This window comes from Anas platyrhynchos, chromosome 2 (genome assembly GCF_047663525.1).
Source record: "Anas platyrhynchos isolate ZD024472 breed Pekin duck chromosome 2, IASCAAS_PekinDuck_T2T, whole genome shotgun sequence".
NCBI classification, from domain to species: Eukaryota; Metazoa; Chordata; class Aves; order Anseriformes; family Anatidae; genus Anas; species Anas platyrhynchos.
The window spans coordinates 134,960,247-134,977,538 of NC_092588.1; the positions used below are offsets into that span (position 1 = coordinate 134,960,247).

General features: G+C 39.6%; 1 protein-coding gene across 1 annotated transcript; it reads left to right on the forward strand.

Annotated features, from left to right (window-relative positions):
* The first annotated feature begins 8,266 nt into the window (after window positions 1-8,266).
* On the forward strand, window positions 8,267-17,197 carry LOC101793511 (sterile alpha motif domain-containing protein 9). The gene is made up of 3 exons (XM_005010927.6): window positions 8,267-8,424; window positions 8,616-8,721; window positions 10,670-17,197. Exon 3 carries the CDS (start codon window positions 10,671-10,673, stop codon window positions 15,441-15,443), a length of 4,773 nt encoding a protein of 1,590 aa, XP_005010984.3. The 5' UTR covers window positions 8,267-8,424; window positions 8,616-8,721; window position 10,670; the 3' UTR covers window positions 15,444-17,197.
* The last annotated feature ends 95 nt before the right edge of the window (window positions 17,198-17,292 follow it).

A 17,292-nucleotide genomic window follows, 5' to 3' on the forward strand; every position in this document is an offset into this window, starting at 1 on the left:
GAAATGAGGAAGAGAGCACTGAGCACTCCCCGGTGGCAGTGGTGCTTCCCAGATTTGAGGGAAGCACTGAGGTGATCTCAGAGTAAATGTGCCTTCCAGATTTGCTCCCTAAGAAATAACCCTCTGACACAAAGGTGTCAGGCAGGGGCTGTAAGCAAAAATATTTGTGCAGAACTATTCAAAGTACTGGAGTTGTCCTGAATGAATGGGGAGCTAAGGGCCATTCCTCCAGATTCCTTCTTCATTCATTCAAAGCTGACTGCATTTGCATCCTTCAAGTTAGGGCAGACATTTAGAGTGTGCAAACTCTGAATTTCACCCTCTTTCCTGCTCCTCTTCTCACTGGAGAGGATAGAATATTTTAATTGCTCTAAAATAAGCATGCAGATGTTTGAAGTGCTCATTACCATTCTGTTTTACCACATTCGATGTCATTGCAGGGCTATGGAGCAAAAAAATGCAGATATATTTACAGAAATAACTGTTTCTCCACCTCTGTAGCCTCTGTACCACCAACACTGTACATTGTTCGAAGTATTTTCTTGACAAAGACAAATGAGTTCAATGCCAGTTTCATTCTTCATTTTTTTTAAGATGACTTCAGGCACATTTGGGTCATGCCTAGGTACCCTACAGGGTTCCCTAAACATTTGCTTTCAGAACCTGTTCTAATGTCTTTTGATAATAGACCAGCAAGCCATTTCAAATTAACCCATCTGTCAATAATACGAGATGGCCTTAGTAATCTAACACAAAAGTCTACCCTAACAGTCTTTTAAACTTTTGCAAAATACCTCTACAACATTTTAATAAAATTATTTCATCTGTTAAGTTCTGTGGGTGCATGTATGGATACACATTTTCACTGGGAAGGATATATATCATTAGGTTTATAAATACGGAACAAAAATGCACCTGTTGCCATGGGGAGGGTCAAATAAAATCTCTCCCACCCATTTGCGCCATACCCTACAACCCCACTGCTGCTATGGGGTTTTTCTCTCTGGATCTAGCTGCAGACTCTGAGTAAAAATGTGGGTGTGCTGGCAGGTCATTGCAGCCAACTTCCCATTCCCTCTTACAAGCAAGGCCAAAAAAAAAAAAAGAAAAAAAAAAAAGGAAAAAAAAAAAAAAGGTAAGGAATCTTATTTTACTCCAGAAAGGAAAAAAAAAAAAAAAGGTAATAATTTGGTTAAATAATTCTAATAATTCTTCTATCTGTGACAGCAGAACTAGCTCTGCAAATAAAGTATGTTATTCCAATGGAGAGAGAGCAAACATAGGCAAGTTGTCTTCTGCTTATATTATATTGTTCTCATCTATTTTAGTTTTGCTGTGTTTTGTATATTAGTGGCCGTTAAACAAAAGCACACTAGTGGTTTAAATCCCTGTTCAAACAATGCTTATTCTTTGCTATTCTTCCAAAATTTACATAGCCAATTTAACTACTTTTGTGGGGAGATCCTTTCATTGGAGATATTTAAAAAAATGTTGGGAGAAAAAAAAAAAAAAAGAAATTAAAAAAAAAAAAAAAGAAATTAAAAAAAAAAAAAAAAAAGAGCTCTGAAATATCACAGGCTTTTCATGGATGGAAAATAAAGCCTTTTCATATCAGATTCCAGACCTCTTTTTACTGATGCTATCACACTGAGAAGAGTGCTAAACTTTTATTTATTGCTGTAAGATCTATTCCAAATCCAGTGAAGTGTTTGTCCATTGATGAAGTACACATCTGTGAGTTCAAATGTGAGCTGAGGATTATGAGAATGCAGAATCTGTTCAAAACTTGAAATGTGGGGGAAAAAAAATAGAAGTATTTTTCTCATTTATTTTGGTGGAGGCTTTTGCCATTTCATTTAACCACTGATAAGTGTGAATAATGGCTTTCTTTGATGAAGTAGGGTGATGGACTTGAGATCAAAAGTGAGGAAGATGAGCTATAACTGAAAGCAGAATATAGGAGCAGCAATGCCAGCCAGAACGGCTCTAGGCTTTTATACCCATATAATTGCAAGGTAGTGTGTAATACTTTGTCTTTTCTTATATAGCATTACATAGCTTCAAGATGATTCATAACAGTATTAAAGGATGTTTCTTTTTTTTTTTTTTCTCTTTTTGTTTTACTCAGATAAAATGTAAGCATTTTTCTATGGCTTTCCTTCAGTGTTAGCATAATTCCTTCGGAAATCCATCACTTACCACACTCCTATGTATCTGCATCATACAGCTTTCTGGGAGCTAGATGGCAATGGTTTCCCACAGAAGATGGAAGGAAGCTCTGGTTAACTACGCTTGAGACAGAGAGCAAGAGAAAAGGAAGGGAGATAATACTAGGAAACACTAAATTTTTTTCTTGACAGAAGTGGGAAATTAGAATGTCCAGGGTGACTTCAATACGACAGGTAATTGGGCATTGATTCCTCTCTCCTGCCTCCCACAAGAGTTTTCCTGATTTATAACAGCTGCTTTTGAGGTATATGGCTGTGTTGAGAATATTTTTGCAGCAAACCAAACCTTTTTTAATGCCACTGTCTTAGAATGCCCTTGAATGATATGTCATGCTGTGTTTTTTTGAGTATATTCTCTAGTCACACATGAAAAACTGCAGAATGATGTTCATACCCATCTCTTAAAAACATCAAAGTGCAGGGTACAATTTTTATCACTGACTGACAACTTAAAAGCCCGTGACAGTCTATACAGAAATGTTTGTTCAAAAAGTTGCTCTTCATAAGGCTCCTGAGTGTATGCAAGGAGCCCAACTCCTACGGAGTAGATGTCCTGCTCCCTCACTGCCTTTCTGCAGAGGCTGCAAGACTTTTCTAGAGAGCAACAGAACAAGGGCCTCCAAACACTTTGCAGATGGACTTAAAGCGATCACATCATAAACAACAAAACTGATGCACACTTGGGATGGAAAGGGGCAGTATTGCAGTGCTAGTTATAAGAGAATTTGAGAAGAGAAAAAAAAAAAAAAAAAAAAAAGGAAAACAAGGGATCATTTCTTCATTAGAATCTGTGGTATATAAACAATAGACAAGGAGTCCGAAAGACAAACAAAAGATTAAACATCTAAGGATCCCATTCAAGTCAAAGTTTACATCATGGTTCAGTTAAACTTGCAATGCAAACACCAGCGTGTTGATGGAAATCCTGCTCCACCTAAAAAGATAATATGCATACATCTCTTCAGGCTATGTGCTGTGTTCCAGGGTGAGGTACAAAGCTCTTGGTCACAGTGGGTCTGATAACTCAGATGCATTTTAATATAGAGATAGTGCATGCCTTCTGAACTAGTGCACTTCATGCAACAGCACGCCCTGACCAAAAATAAAGGCATGTTCTTTAAAAATACATTTTCTATTGTTAACTCAGATTTTCATCATGGTTCATTTTTTGCATTTCTCGCAGTTCTAAAAAGTACTTTCTATACTTTCTATATTGCTTTTTTTTTCCTTCTTAATAGGAAATGAATAAGGTTGTTTTACTAAGTCAAAACCTTATAAAATTTAAAAAGCTCACCTTATAATTTATTTTTTTAAAAGGAGGTGTTGGGAATCATTCATTTATTTTCCTTAGAACTACACTTTCCTGCTTAAGTTCACCTTGCTTAGTTCTGATATTTTTCAAACCCTATTCAATTCTAAATCTGTCTTTCAAATCCTTTCCAAGTCCTTTCAGACCAACATGCTTAGTCTCATCCACACGTTGTATATACAAGTATCAAATGTTACAATTATATTAAATTATTATGGGCCACTATTCCAAACAGCAAGCTAGGACAGTTAGAAGACTGGATTTTAAATTCCTTTCAAGTGTGAAGATAGAGTCAAACGAGGAAAGCCTTTGAGAAACAGCATAAATAAGAATTCTTAATCATTTGGTTTAGAAAATGTATCAAACAGGGAAATGTTTTATCCTGGTGGGGAAAAAAAAAAATCAATAGAAATAAAATAAGTATTCTAAAAAGCTATTCAAAAAGGTGTGTGTGTGGGGGGGGGGCATGATCACTTTTTCTCCATATTCAATAAGAGGAGGAAGAGGAAAGACCTATTCAGAAAATTCAAGCCAGATGGCAGCAAATAGGCTCCCTAGGAAAATCCACACTATTCCTTATCGGAGGTTTACAGAACAAGTGGAGAAAGAAGTCTAGTTCTGATAGATTGAATAGCTCGGATCGTAACTCTTGTTCTACAGGTTCATTCTTGAGACGCCAGAAGAAATGAGTGCTCAATTCTATCTTTTCCCTATCCGTGTGTCGATCTGCTCGAGGGTAGGAAGGCTCTGCAGGAGGATCTGGATAGGCTGCACCGATGGGCTGAGGTCAACTGCATGAAGTTCAACAAGGCCAAGTGCCGGGTCCTGCACCTGGGGCGCAATAACCCCAAGCAGAGCTACAGGCTGGGAGAGGAATGGTTGGAGAGCTGCCAGGCAGAGAAGGACCTGGGAGTGATGGTGGACAGTCGGCTGAATATGAGCCAGCAGTGTGCTCAGGTGGCCAAGAAGGCCAACGGCATCCTGGCTTGTATCAGAAACAGTGTGACCAGCAGGGCTAGGGAGGTGATCATCCCCCTGTACTCGGCTCTGGTGAGGCCGCACCTCGAGTACTGTGTTCAGTTTTGGGCCCCTCGCTACAAGAAGGACATCGAGGTGCTCAAGTGAGTCCAGAGAAGGGCGACGAAGCTGGTGAGGGGCCTGGAGAATAAGTCCTACGAGGAGCAGCTGAGGGAGCTGGGCTTGTTCAGCCTGGAGAAGAGGAGGCTCAGGGGCGACCTTATCGCTCTCTACAGATACCTTAAAGGAGGCTGTAGAGAGGTGGGGGTTGGCCTGTTCTCCCACGTGCCTGGTGACAGGACGAGGGGGAACGGGCTAAAGTTGCGCCAGGGGAGTTTTAGGTTGGATGTTAGGAAGAGCTTCTTTACTGAAAGGGTTGTGAGGCATTGGAACAGGCTGCCCAGGGAGGTGGTGGAGTCACCATCCCTGGAAGTCTTCAAAAGACGTTTAGATGTAGAGCTTAGGGATATGGTTTAGTGGGGACTGTTCGTGTTAGGTTAGAGGTTGGACTCGATGATCTTGAGGTCTCTTCCAACCTAGAAATTCTGTGATTCTGTGATTCTGTGATTCAGAAATTAGGATTATGATATACGTGGGATTTCCATCACAAGGAATGAGGGTCATGAGAGGACCCTCACCACAGTAGGAGGGAACTTGTGAGGGTGGGAAAGGAGCTGTGAGCTGTGTGTTTCCTAGAGAGGCAGTGTTTCAGAACACGATGCCCAAGGCTTTTAAGCAGGCAGCTACCTTGTGAAAAATAACACAAAGCAAGCTACCAAGTTACTGGTCATGGCCTTCCTGTACTAGGCCTCAGATGGCAGAACACAAAGAATATGCACAATGATTGCAGCTGTTGCTTGCATTGATTTTGATAACCTGAAAATGTAGAGGCCCGTACAAGTGTGTAGCTTTACAGCACCTTAAGATGCTCGCAGCAGTACGGTCTGCCCTATGCTATAAGGAGGGCAAACAACCTCACAGAAACCTGCCCAGACCTGAGCTGTACATAGACTAATGTGAGAGAGTGATTTGGCTCTGTGGGCCAGCTCACTGCACAAGTATACGGTGCAAGAGAATAGGCCAGGACCTGGGGAAGCGTGATAGTTCTTCAGAGGCAATGTGGATCAACAGAAGCTGCCATGGAAGGTCAGTGTAAGATCATCTGTTAAATGTTCATGCAGGAGAAGAACGGTTGCAACATCATCCTGTACAAACACAGCTTAGGGAAACTCAGTCCAAAGCAATACAATCAGGAAATAGCCAGCAAATTGAGAAAACGAAACTAACACCCACAGAGCTTCTCAACTGACCCGAAATAGCAGAAGAAGCATAGGTACTCTTTTCACGAGCATGAAGAGCATGCAGCCACAGGTTTATGCCTGCAGAGGTTCCCTCAGGCTGTGATCTGACCAGAGAGCACACTGGAGTGAGGGTGGGATGGGTGGCACTCTGAACATCAGTCCTACTGCCTGACAATCCACGAACTGCATGGAAACAGCCTATAGCAACATGCCTGCTGCTCCTAGAAGACTAGCAGGTCCTGCTGTCTCTGGTCTGGCTACTTAGCATTACAGTGCTCATGAGACTTGTTCCCAGGGAAAAGGATCACTTGCAGTTCCCTACACTTTCCCTATTCAGCAACTGAGAATTTAAGGAAAAGACAAGGACTGTATCTTACTGTGGAGCTGTGGCAGGGGGCAGTCTTCCCTTGCTGCCTTCTTTAAGGAACTGATAATGGTGACTGCTGAATGCAAATGTAAGCAAGAGAAGCAAGTTCAGCAAGATTGGGCTCCTCATTTTTTCATCCTTTTGTAATTTTTTGATAGAATTGCTCTTGGGTTGGGGCATAGGAGCAGCTGCTGGCAAGAGATGGAGTTTCCATGGGACTGTCAAAGAAAGCAGTAATGCCAGAGAAATGCACTGAAGAAAAGCCTTAAGACTTTTATGAAAATGGTCTCTTGGGTAAAACATATCACTTTGGAAAAAAAAAAAATCAAACAACACATTAGGCACAAGTAGTATGCTATATGCTTCCATAACAGTAGTTACAGAGCTCTCAAGGTCTAATAAACCTTTTGATGTCTATGTTATAATAAACAATAAACCTATTCAATAAACCTATTGATGTCTATGTTATAATAGGCATGGGAGAAAGAATAAAAATAAAATTATTTAGCAAATGTCTGTGGCTGAGGATATTGCAGGAAGGAAAATGCTGAAAACCACATCCCACTTATTAAATCTTTGATCATATCTAACACAATTTTGAAACAAAAGGGAAAAACAAACAAACACACAAACAATCAGGAAAAAAAAAAAAAAAGCTATTTCCTGTTAGTGCAAAACTACAAACGCATTTTGCAACCAGGCTGCTCTGTATCATTGAGATGTAATGCAGTGGTCTACAAGCTGTACTTTGGTCATTGTAGGATTTATAGAACTGATATAAATGGATAATTCACAGCATATTTTGGCAAGTTTTTATATCAATAAAGTACTTCATATCGAGTCCTCATTTGGAAAAAATCAATATAACAGCAAGTGTAAAGTCTGCACAAAGAGCTATTAATCTGAGGCTCAAAGGATGCACAGTGTTCAACATTTACAACAGTCACATAGTACTTTATCAGATCACTTTATCACACATTACAGGTACCAATTGTACTGGATTTATGTGGCAAGGTTTTGGTAGCAAGCGGACTGCAGGGGTTCCTTCTGTGAGGAATCCAGAAGCTGCCCCATGTCAGAAAGATGTTGGAAACAGCTCCAGCTGGCTGCAAAAAGGACCCGTCCATGGTGAGAGATGCTGGTTGCACCTCTGTGAGAGCAAATTTAAGAAAGGGGAAAAAAATGTAACAGCAGCTGGGAGAGGAGTGAGAAAATGTGAGAGAAGCAGCCCTGCAGTCCCCAGGTCAGTGCAGCAGGAGGGCAGGAGGTGCTCCAGGCAGGCAGCAGCAGTTCCCCTGCGGCCTGTGGAGAGGCCCCTGGTGGAGCAGGCTGTCCCCCTGCAGCCCATGGGTCCCACATGGAGCAGATCTCCACGCTGCAGCCCGTGGAGGAGCCCCTGGTGGAACAGGTGGATGTGGCCTGGAGGAGGCTGTGGCCCATGGAAAGCCCCTGCAGGAGCAGGCCTAGGGCCAGAGCTGCGGCCCGTGGAGAGGAGCCCATGAAGGAGCAGGGGGTCTGGGGGGGGCTGCCGCCTGTGGGGGACCCGTGCTGGAGCAGTTTGCTCCTGGGAAACGGACCCCATGGTACGAAGCCATGTGGGAGCAGTTCTTGAAGAGCTGCTGCCTGAGGGCAGCCCCTGCAGGATCCGTTCGGGAAGGATGGCATCCCATGGGAGGGACCCCACGTGGAGCAGGGGCAGAGAGTGACAGTGAAGGAGCGGTGGAGATGAAACCTCACGGACTGACAGCAGCCCCCATTCCCCATTCTCCTGAGATGCTCAGGGGGAGGACATAGAAGAGGGTGGATAGGGGGAAGGTGTCTTTACTTCACTGGTAGTTCTCACTGCACTAATCTGTTATTAGTGGGCAATATATCACATTAATCTCCCTTATGCTGAATCTGTCTCAGCTGTGATGGTAACTGGTGAATGATCTCCCTGTCCTTATCTCAAAGAAGCTCCATGAGCTTCTTTTCATTGCATTTCCCCCCCATAAGGGAACCACAGTGCTTTCCCAGCTAGGAAGAGGTAGAGCAGAAGGAACTCTGCCTTGCAAAAGAGAAAGCAAAAGGGGAGGAGGGAACTAGAATCTCCTGTTAACTACTTCCTCCAGCTTCTTTGCAACACCCACCTTCAAAGTTGCACAGTTTAGAGCATCTTAGTCACAGACATGGAAGTGTAAACCAGAAACATGCAAGAAAAAGGTAAGGAGAATTAAATATTCTGTAGCAGGCACTGCTATCTGTCTCCTCCAAAGATGTGTGTTTGCCACTAGGAAAAAGTGACTGTATGTCTATCAATGCACTTTTCCTCCTACTATTTCTGATCTCAGACTTCTTAAAAGTTTATAAACTAATTTTAGGGTGGTTTGTTTTGTTTTGTTTTTCGTTAATAGCTTAGAAGAGTAATTCAGCTGAATTTTAGCTGTTGTGTATCCTGCTTGAACAAAATACACTTACTGGACAACTATAGGAAGAAAACTGCGGAACAGAACAGTTACAGTAAGTGCACACATTTAATTCTACTCTGGAATATTTTATGAAGATGTGATGTCTTAGTCTGATACCATTTCTTGGTTCTGAGACATTAATTTTATACATACGATGATCTATAATCTATTAAGATAAACTTTTCTGAATCGTCTGTAAAAATTTTTGCACATGAAATGTGGCTGTTAGGAGATTGCAGTGAATTAATCCCAAGGAACATGTCCTGAAAGAAATTATTCTGCAGAAAAAATACAGTAGAGTGATTCTCTGCTGGAAAAGAACATCTATGAAATACTTCAGTGGGTCAGAATCATTAACTAGCCAATAACATGAAACCTAGAAACACTACATCAAAACGAGGAAAGGAAAGTATCCCATTCTAGAGCTTTGTCTCATTGGGGGGAGGGGAGGGGGCGGGGATTACAAATTTTAAAACACAGAGTCACTGTTTTAAAGGTCATAAACATGTTTGCTTCTATGTTAGGAGTAAATTGTGCCTCTATTGCGAACTGTAAATTTGGTGGGATTTAAAGTCATAGTTTTACACTGCTGGCTTGAATAGTCGCTGAGCCAGAGAAGAGCTTTAGTTTCAGTTTCTTTTCTCGGACTTCAGATACCCTGGGTGGAGTTACTGGTGAGGATGATAGCCAGATCAGTTTTGTCATAAAAACAGCGAGTCTGTTTCCCTCTGCACCCACAATTTTTAATAATATGTGCTTCCCATAGTGTTATTCTAAAGAACTAGAAATTAGTTTTCCTTCTTTTTTTGTGACGAGAGGGAACAGTCTGTTGAGCGCAAAGCTAACTGCAGGCTTCCCCAGCCTGCTCCCCACCTTTGCTCTGTGCCCTGGCAGTTCATTAGTTAAATCAGGAGGCAGCTTGACCGAAACTAGGAAGAAAACAGTACTCCAACACTAGCTATAAGAAATCCCTATTGTTGCTTCTTATTAAAGTTCATGTTTTAGGAAATCATGTAATAGATTGAGGAAAACATGTTGCTAGGATGGGTTAGATAACAAAGTATTCTTTCAAGAAACAAAAATTTCTTCTATGGAAAAAAAAAAAATCTATGAATTTATTTTGTCTCAGGAATTATCAGGTACCAACAAGAAAAGAATATTTCCACTAGTGTGATGACAGTAGCTGGGTGTCATTCCATAATAAAATATAAATTTCAGAGGAATAAATATAATTCTCCTAAAGGAATTGAGGAGATGAAGTAAAATTGGACACTACTAAGTGAAATTTTCCCTTCCCTTTCTTTCCCTAATTTTCCCTGTGCTTCTTTATTGAAAGTTTATGCCAAAAGTCCAAATTCAATAGGATCAAGTGGATTGTAAGATGCTCTCCTCCCTGTCACTCATCTCCACAAATGCTGCAAATGCTGCTGAACTGCTTGATTTTATTTGAGAAAGCTCAATGAATATAAAATGTACTGAAAAAGTAAAATGGTAAATAATTTCCTTTCATTTGCAGTAGTAGCAGTTGAGTAATTACAGCAGTATATTTCCACCCAAAGGTCTCTTTGCAATGTTATTTGAACAAATTGAGTACCTAAACGCATTTTAGGTTGAAAAAAGCTTGGAATTTTTCCTTCTCCACCAAATTATAGCCTTTATGAGAGCCATTTGTGACCATGATTTGTATTTGATGGCCCATACAACTGCAAGTTGGGTGTCCAAATGACAACAATCAGCCATCATTTTTATGTAGCGTCAGCTGTGGAAGTAGTTTAAAAACAGGATTCACATAAAGCTGTTCTGTAAGAAAAAGTAATCTTCCTATTAGAAGCAGATAATGTCTTATATATGATCTGACTTCACATTCTCCTGATGTCCCCTAATTGAACTGTTATATTCCATGTGTCAGATTACAGAAATTATGTAATAAATCGTAGACAGCATCAAGAAAATATGCATTATTCGCTTGTTTAGTAACGTTGTATTTTTTTTCCTTAAAGAATGGAAAATGCAAACACTGAAAACAAAGAGAAATTACATTTTTATCAACATGCTGAAACATGGACAAAAGAAGAAGTCAAACAATTCTTAACTGAAATTCTTAAGATTGACCAGAAATATGCAGAAATCTTGTATGACCAAGATGTAACTGGTTCTACTTTGAAACTGTTGACTAAAGCAGATCTGGTGGAGATGGGCATACCTCATGGGCCTGCTATTCAAATAATTCATTTCCTGAAAAAGCATGGCATTCTGACTGAAAGTTCAAACCAGGCTGAGGGACAAGAAGGCAGTGAACAGAGTATTGGTGGAGAAGACGATGAAGAAATTGTAAAGAACGAGTGCAAGAAGAAATACAGGTCATTTAATTCCAGTATACTGCAGGATTCTGAACTGGAGCCTGTAGAAAATAAAACAGCAATAAAGTCAGCTGACGAGGAGAATGTATCGGAGAAGTCACCATCAAGCAGCCAGCACCCAGCCAGAAACATATGTATGCCACATCCTTTTGATAATTTCAGTGATGGTACTCGATACATACAACATCATATTCTTAATGTCCCTGAAACAGGGCCACTTAACCTCATTGATCCAGCACATGAATTCAAATTACTTTGCAACACAGAGAATGCACTAGAAGAAGATATTAAAATGAAATTTAGCAATGAAGTCTTTAGGTTTGCTGCAGCCTGCATGAACTCTCGCACAAATGGCACTATTCATTTTGGAATACATGACAATCCACATGGGGAAATCAAAGGAATAAAAGTTACCAAGAAAGAAGCCTACATTGACCATTTTAATAGACACATTGAAAAGTACTTTGATAAGCAATACATTGGAGCTGCAAAAGCTTGCATTAGAGAACCTAGATTTGTGGAGGTATTGTTACCAAATGAAACTCCATCAGATACGTTTGTCATTGAAATAGATGTGGTTCCCAGACACTCCATCTGTAATACAAAATATTTCTGTACCAACATATATGATTTTAAGAGCAAGTGTTTCAGAAAAGCTGTCTTCATCCGCAATGGAGCTAGTTCTAAAAATATTATCAATACAGATGAATTTGAAAAGTTTAAATGTAACTTGACATTGTTAGCAGATTCTCGTAAAAGAGCAGAGGAAGAATATAACTTAAAGCAAAAGAAGACAATGAATGAAGGACTAAAGCTAATTAGTCTGCTCACTGGCAACAGAGACATGCTAGATGACTGTTATTATGACTACTACATTTTGGTAACAAACAAATGCCATCCAAGTCAAACTTCACACTTAGACTTTTTACAGGAAATTAAATGGTTTGCTGTGCTTGATTTTGACCCTGAATCAGAAAAAAATGGTGTATTTAAGACTTACCAAAAAACTCGAAATGCCAAACTTCGCTTCCCATATCATTATGAAAACAAAGTGGGTTCAGTTTCTGAACAAGCTGAGAAGCTGAATTTGCATCAGGAGACAAACTGGATTTTCTGCAATGGAATCATTGCAGAAAGTGGATCAGACTTCCAAAGCAATAAAGAACTACCATTAGATCACGCTTCGTGGCAACGAGATAGGGCTGCTGAAGTCAGAAAGATGATTTCATTTCTTTCACACAAAGATGTAAAGCAGAGTGGGAAGTTTTTAATAGTGTTTCTTTTGCTTTCCCGAGTGGAAGATCCATTGGATCCCCTTGCTGAGACATTTGTTACATTTTACCAAGAATTAAAGGGACTAGAAGACATGGCCTGCATTTGCATTGGTGCAGGTACAGACCAGCGATGGAAAGATCTTCTTCATGCTAGAGGCATAAGAGAGGAAGCACTTTCAAATAAATGTGTTTCTAATTTAACCCTGGAAATGGTAAATGGTACCATCATAAAAGCGAAATCAGTGACACAGTCATCTAAAAGACTTCTGCCCTCCATTGGCGGTTCTACCATTCTTCTAAAGAAAGAAGAAGATTTCATAGCAGCATTGGAAATCTTATGTGAAAATGAGTGCAAGGACACAGAGATAGAGAAGGATGAAGAACAATTTAAAAAATTCATGAAAGAACGGGAAAAAGATTTTTATCGAGGTGGTAGAGTGACATGGTGGAATTTTTATTTTTCTTCTGAAAATTACACATCGGTTTTTGTCAAAAGGGATCGTTATGAAAACCTTGAACAACTAATTGTGTCTTCAGCTAACAGCGCTAATCAGTCACCTGTAAAAATTATCAACCTTTACCACCACCCTGGCTGTGGTGGGACAACATTAGCTATGCATATCCTCTGGAATCTCCGGAAGCAATTCAGATGTGCTGTTCTCAAAAACAAAACAAGTGATTTTGGAACACAAGTGGCAACTTTAATCACCTATGGAGCAAACAAGGACAGTGGCTATTTACCAGTGTTACTTCTTGTGGATGATTTTGAAGAGCAAGAAAATGTCTATCTTCTGCAAAACGAAATTCAGGCAGCTATAACAGAAAAATGTATTCCGTATGTAAATCCTTTAGTGATCGTTTTAAATTGTATGAGATCTCAGAATCCTGATGAAAATGCAACAATCAATTCCTTGAACAGTATTTCTTTAAAACAGACCCTTTCTGAAAAAGAGCAAAGGGCCTTTGAACAGAAACTAAAAGATATTGAAAAGATGCACCCAAATCCAGATAATTTCTATTCTTTTATGATTATGAAGAAAAACTTTGATCCAAAGTACATAGAAAAATTGGTTAAAAATACCTTGCGTGACTTGAATATAAATTCTAAATCAGCACAACTTGTTTACTATCTCACACTCTTAAACGCTTATGTAAGAACATCTACACTTTCAATATCACTATGTGAAGAATTCTTGGGAATTAATTCTCGAGAGATAGGCAAAAAAGATAAACTGATAGAAAAAATGGGAATTTGTTCCAATATTCTAATGTATACTCGAGTACAAGAACACATGACATACCGAGGTCTACGCATCATTCACACATTGATAGCAGAGTGGTGCCTAACAGAATTTAAACTAACCTATAACTTGCCTAAAAGTGAAATTACATTGCGATTATTGAAGGAGGATTTGCTTTATGAGAATTCATTACAACAAGACAAACTTACTCGTGATATAATAACCCTACTGATTACTAGACAGCGCAGAGAACGTGGCTATGAGTCAGACACATGGTTCTCCCCATTAATTGAAGCCATTCATAAAGAAGAAAAATATTTTAATGTGGAACGTGTGTTAAAAGAAGCATCCACTAGGTTTAAGAAAAACAGTCACATTTGCCAAGCCTTAGCAAGATACTGCTACATTAAAGAAAATGAATATGACTCAGCATTATTCTGGGCCAAAGAAGCCCAAGATCGAGCACCACACAGTTCATACATATCAGATACATTAGGTCAAGTCTTCAAACACAGGCTAAGATACCAGGTAGAGCACAGAGGAAAGAGTGCAGTCCTAACAGCTCAGGAACTGGATTGTTTGCTAGATCTTGCTCAAAGTGCTTCATGGGCTTTCAGAACATCTCAGCATCAAGCTAAGAATGCAGCCATTGAACAAAATTTTCAGCATCAAAAACGTAAAAGAAAGCTTCAAAATTACAATACTTTGGGTTATCAGGGAGAGATAGAAACTGGTCTTTATATTATTGATGTCCTCCAGCACACTCCCTTTTTCAGCAAAGAAGACTCACAGTGTAGGAAAAGAATGATAATGTATCTATCAGGAAATAGTGCTTTGAATTTAGATAGCCCTAGCACAGAGAGTGAAGTTCTTAAACATTATTCCAGCTTTTTAAAAAATTTGCGATCACAATTAAAAAGGGCATTTGGCTTCCTTGAAGACTACTTCGTGTTTTTCAAAACACCGACAAATGAAAGAGAATTTGTAGAGGCAAAAATGGCTGAGACAGTTCGAGAATGTTTTAAAAAATACACAAAAATATTTTGTGATTCCAGTGTTGAGCAACTGAGAAGTCAACAGGCCTTAGGGTGGTCCTTGTCTCAGAAAATAGTAGCATACAGAAAGGCTGTGGAGGCTTCCAAAGCAGACTCATTTTCTGGAGTTTTGGCATACCTTTACAAAAACCAGAGAAATGCTGACAGAGAGATAGAAGACATAGTATACGCATACACATTTCTGTGTGAGGCGAATTCACAGGCAACTCTGAAGGAAAAACAGAATTTTATTTTGGCAAATGTTGTTCTGAATTGCATTAAACCTGAATCCACTGAGTTATGTCATTTTGAGGGACTGAGAAGTCAACTTGTAAGTATTCTAGAGAAAGTGGAACTGAATTCATACTGTGTAGAGCCTTTCTTCCTTGCCTCTTTGTTGTTTTGGCCTGAAAATATTAAACAACTAAATGAAGATTCTAGGAAAATGGACAAGTATGTTAGACGCCTATATGAGTCTTTCAAAGAGCTCTATGGAGCCATAGGTTGTTTCAAGCAACCTGTGGCTCATTTCTATCTTGCAAAAGGCAGCGGCCTAAACAGATTTGTTCACAAAAGAAAGATAGATCAGCTTTTTAGCTCACTTTCAGAACAGGAACTGAATGACCTCTGGCGGAATGAAAATATCTGGAAGGAAAAGGTTGTTCGTGATCTTTTGCTTCCTTTGAATGGAAGAGCTGAGGGTACGGTTATTTACATAAACTATGGCATCAACGAACCCTTTAGGATACCAGTGAAGCCTGTTCCTTCATTCCTACTGAAAAAAGGCCCAAACATACAAAGAGTGTCTTTTTACCTTGGTTTTTCCATTGCTGGTCTCCTGGCATACAATGTACACAGTTTATAATTAAAACAATAGGGATTGCAGGTTTGTGTTTTCAGGCAAAATTATCCTTAACATTTTTTTCCAATAACTGTAAATGAAAAAGAATTAGCTGTCCAGCATGCTTCCCTCCTCAGTATGCCAGTCTTTGTGCTTGGCTAATAACCAAGCTGTACATATTGTGAAAGGACAGAAGCATTTCTACTCTCTCATAGCATTTCTAAATGTGTGATTGTTAAAGATACCACTACTTTCTGCTCTACTGTAAAAACACCCTAGTTGTCATTTGAAGGCAGTGTCAAATAGATTTTCTTCTTTTGTGGTGGGCCTACTTCTGCTTTATATAGAATTGATCCCGTTTGGTCTTTCTTTTCATTATAAATTCCATGAGCTCCTTCCAGTGATGGATAGATACATTTCTTATTAAGTTTGATCCTTGCAAAACCATGCAATTTAAATAGTCTAAATGGTCATTGACTGCATTGACTCCCTCATGTGTATAAAACTGCCTGTAATGTTCAGGAACAATGTTCCAAAAAAGTAAAATATACTGGTGTGAAACACCAGAAACAACAAGTTACTGCTACCTGGGTGAGAGGAGGGTGTGCAAAGTGTTGTATATTAACCTATGTGTATGTGATTCATGACAACTAGAGGAGTTTGATAAAATTAACAGCTTGAGAAATGTCTGAAGGATTGAAAAAAGCCTTATAGGCTTTTATCAGCCTAGAAGTCCTCTTTGCTGTTAGTGTCAGGTAGGCAAAAATAAGTGACTTCTCAGCAGAAGATTAATAAAAATAAATCAATGACAACAACAAAAGAATAAAGCAGCATGTCATTCCAATGTAGTGTAGCTCTTCTTTCTGTTGCAAATATGCAGAATTTACTTCATTATATAATTCAGACTATAGCCCAAATATATTTCTGTTGGCAACTTCCTATTGCAGTGACCATCTCCCATTTATTGCATGCTTAGTTTTGTTTTGTTTTTAATAGTATACTTTTATGTCATGTAGGATACTATAGAATCGATTTTCATAGCAATTTGTTATTTACTCTAATTGTTTCTCAGGAGATTGCTGTACAATTTAACAATGACTATTTACTCTTCCAAATAAAGATTTACAGCAAATAATTTGCCGTATCTTCATGGCAACTGAAGACTTCATCTCAGTCAGTCATGTCTAAAAAAATGCAAGTTTAAGACATGTCTGAGAAAGAGCAATAGCTGTGACGGGCAGGAGAAATGGAGGTGATGTGGAGGAGACAATGTTGGATATGCATGGAAGAGGACATTGTTGGGGGTGCGGCTAGAGATGTGCTCCTGGAAAATGGCAACCCATGCTGAGCCTGAGACACCTTTGAGGGACTGAAACATTACCCACACTTGGGCAGAGGAAACAAGTTAGAAGGGAGGAGCCACACCACATGGAAGGAGGAGAAAAGTGTAAGAAGCAAGAAGCAGCACAAAGAAGCCACTACACATCGATGCCAACCTTTTCTGCTGCCCCTCACCTTGCCAGAGGGATTGGGAAGGGCTGAGAATAACACCTGGTGAAAACAAAGTAGGACATGGAGAGGAGAGGTGTTGCACTGTTTGCCTGTGGAAAGGAGAAGAGAAGCATTTCACTAATAATGGTTTTGGTCCCTTTCAACCCAAACCATTGTATGATTTGATGATTCTACGTGTTTACTTAGCTGTCTTTTTGGTTCCTCTATGGCCCAATTAATAATTAGGAGTTTTTGTTAACTGGCAATAAATTAAATTAAATTTCTCAGTTTGAGGTTCTTTTTCTCATAACGCGCATGTTTACTAACAACCCTCGTGATCTGGCATAGTGATTACATGCTAGGCACCACACTAGATGTCTGT

Excerpts from the sequence above, each read along its gene's own strand:
- LOC101793511 (XM_005010927.6), top strand. The coding sequence starts at position 10,671 with ATGGAAAATGCAAACACTGAAAACAAAGAGAAATTACATTTTTATCAA.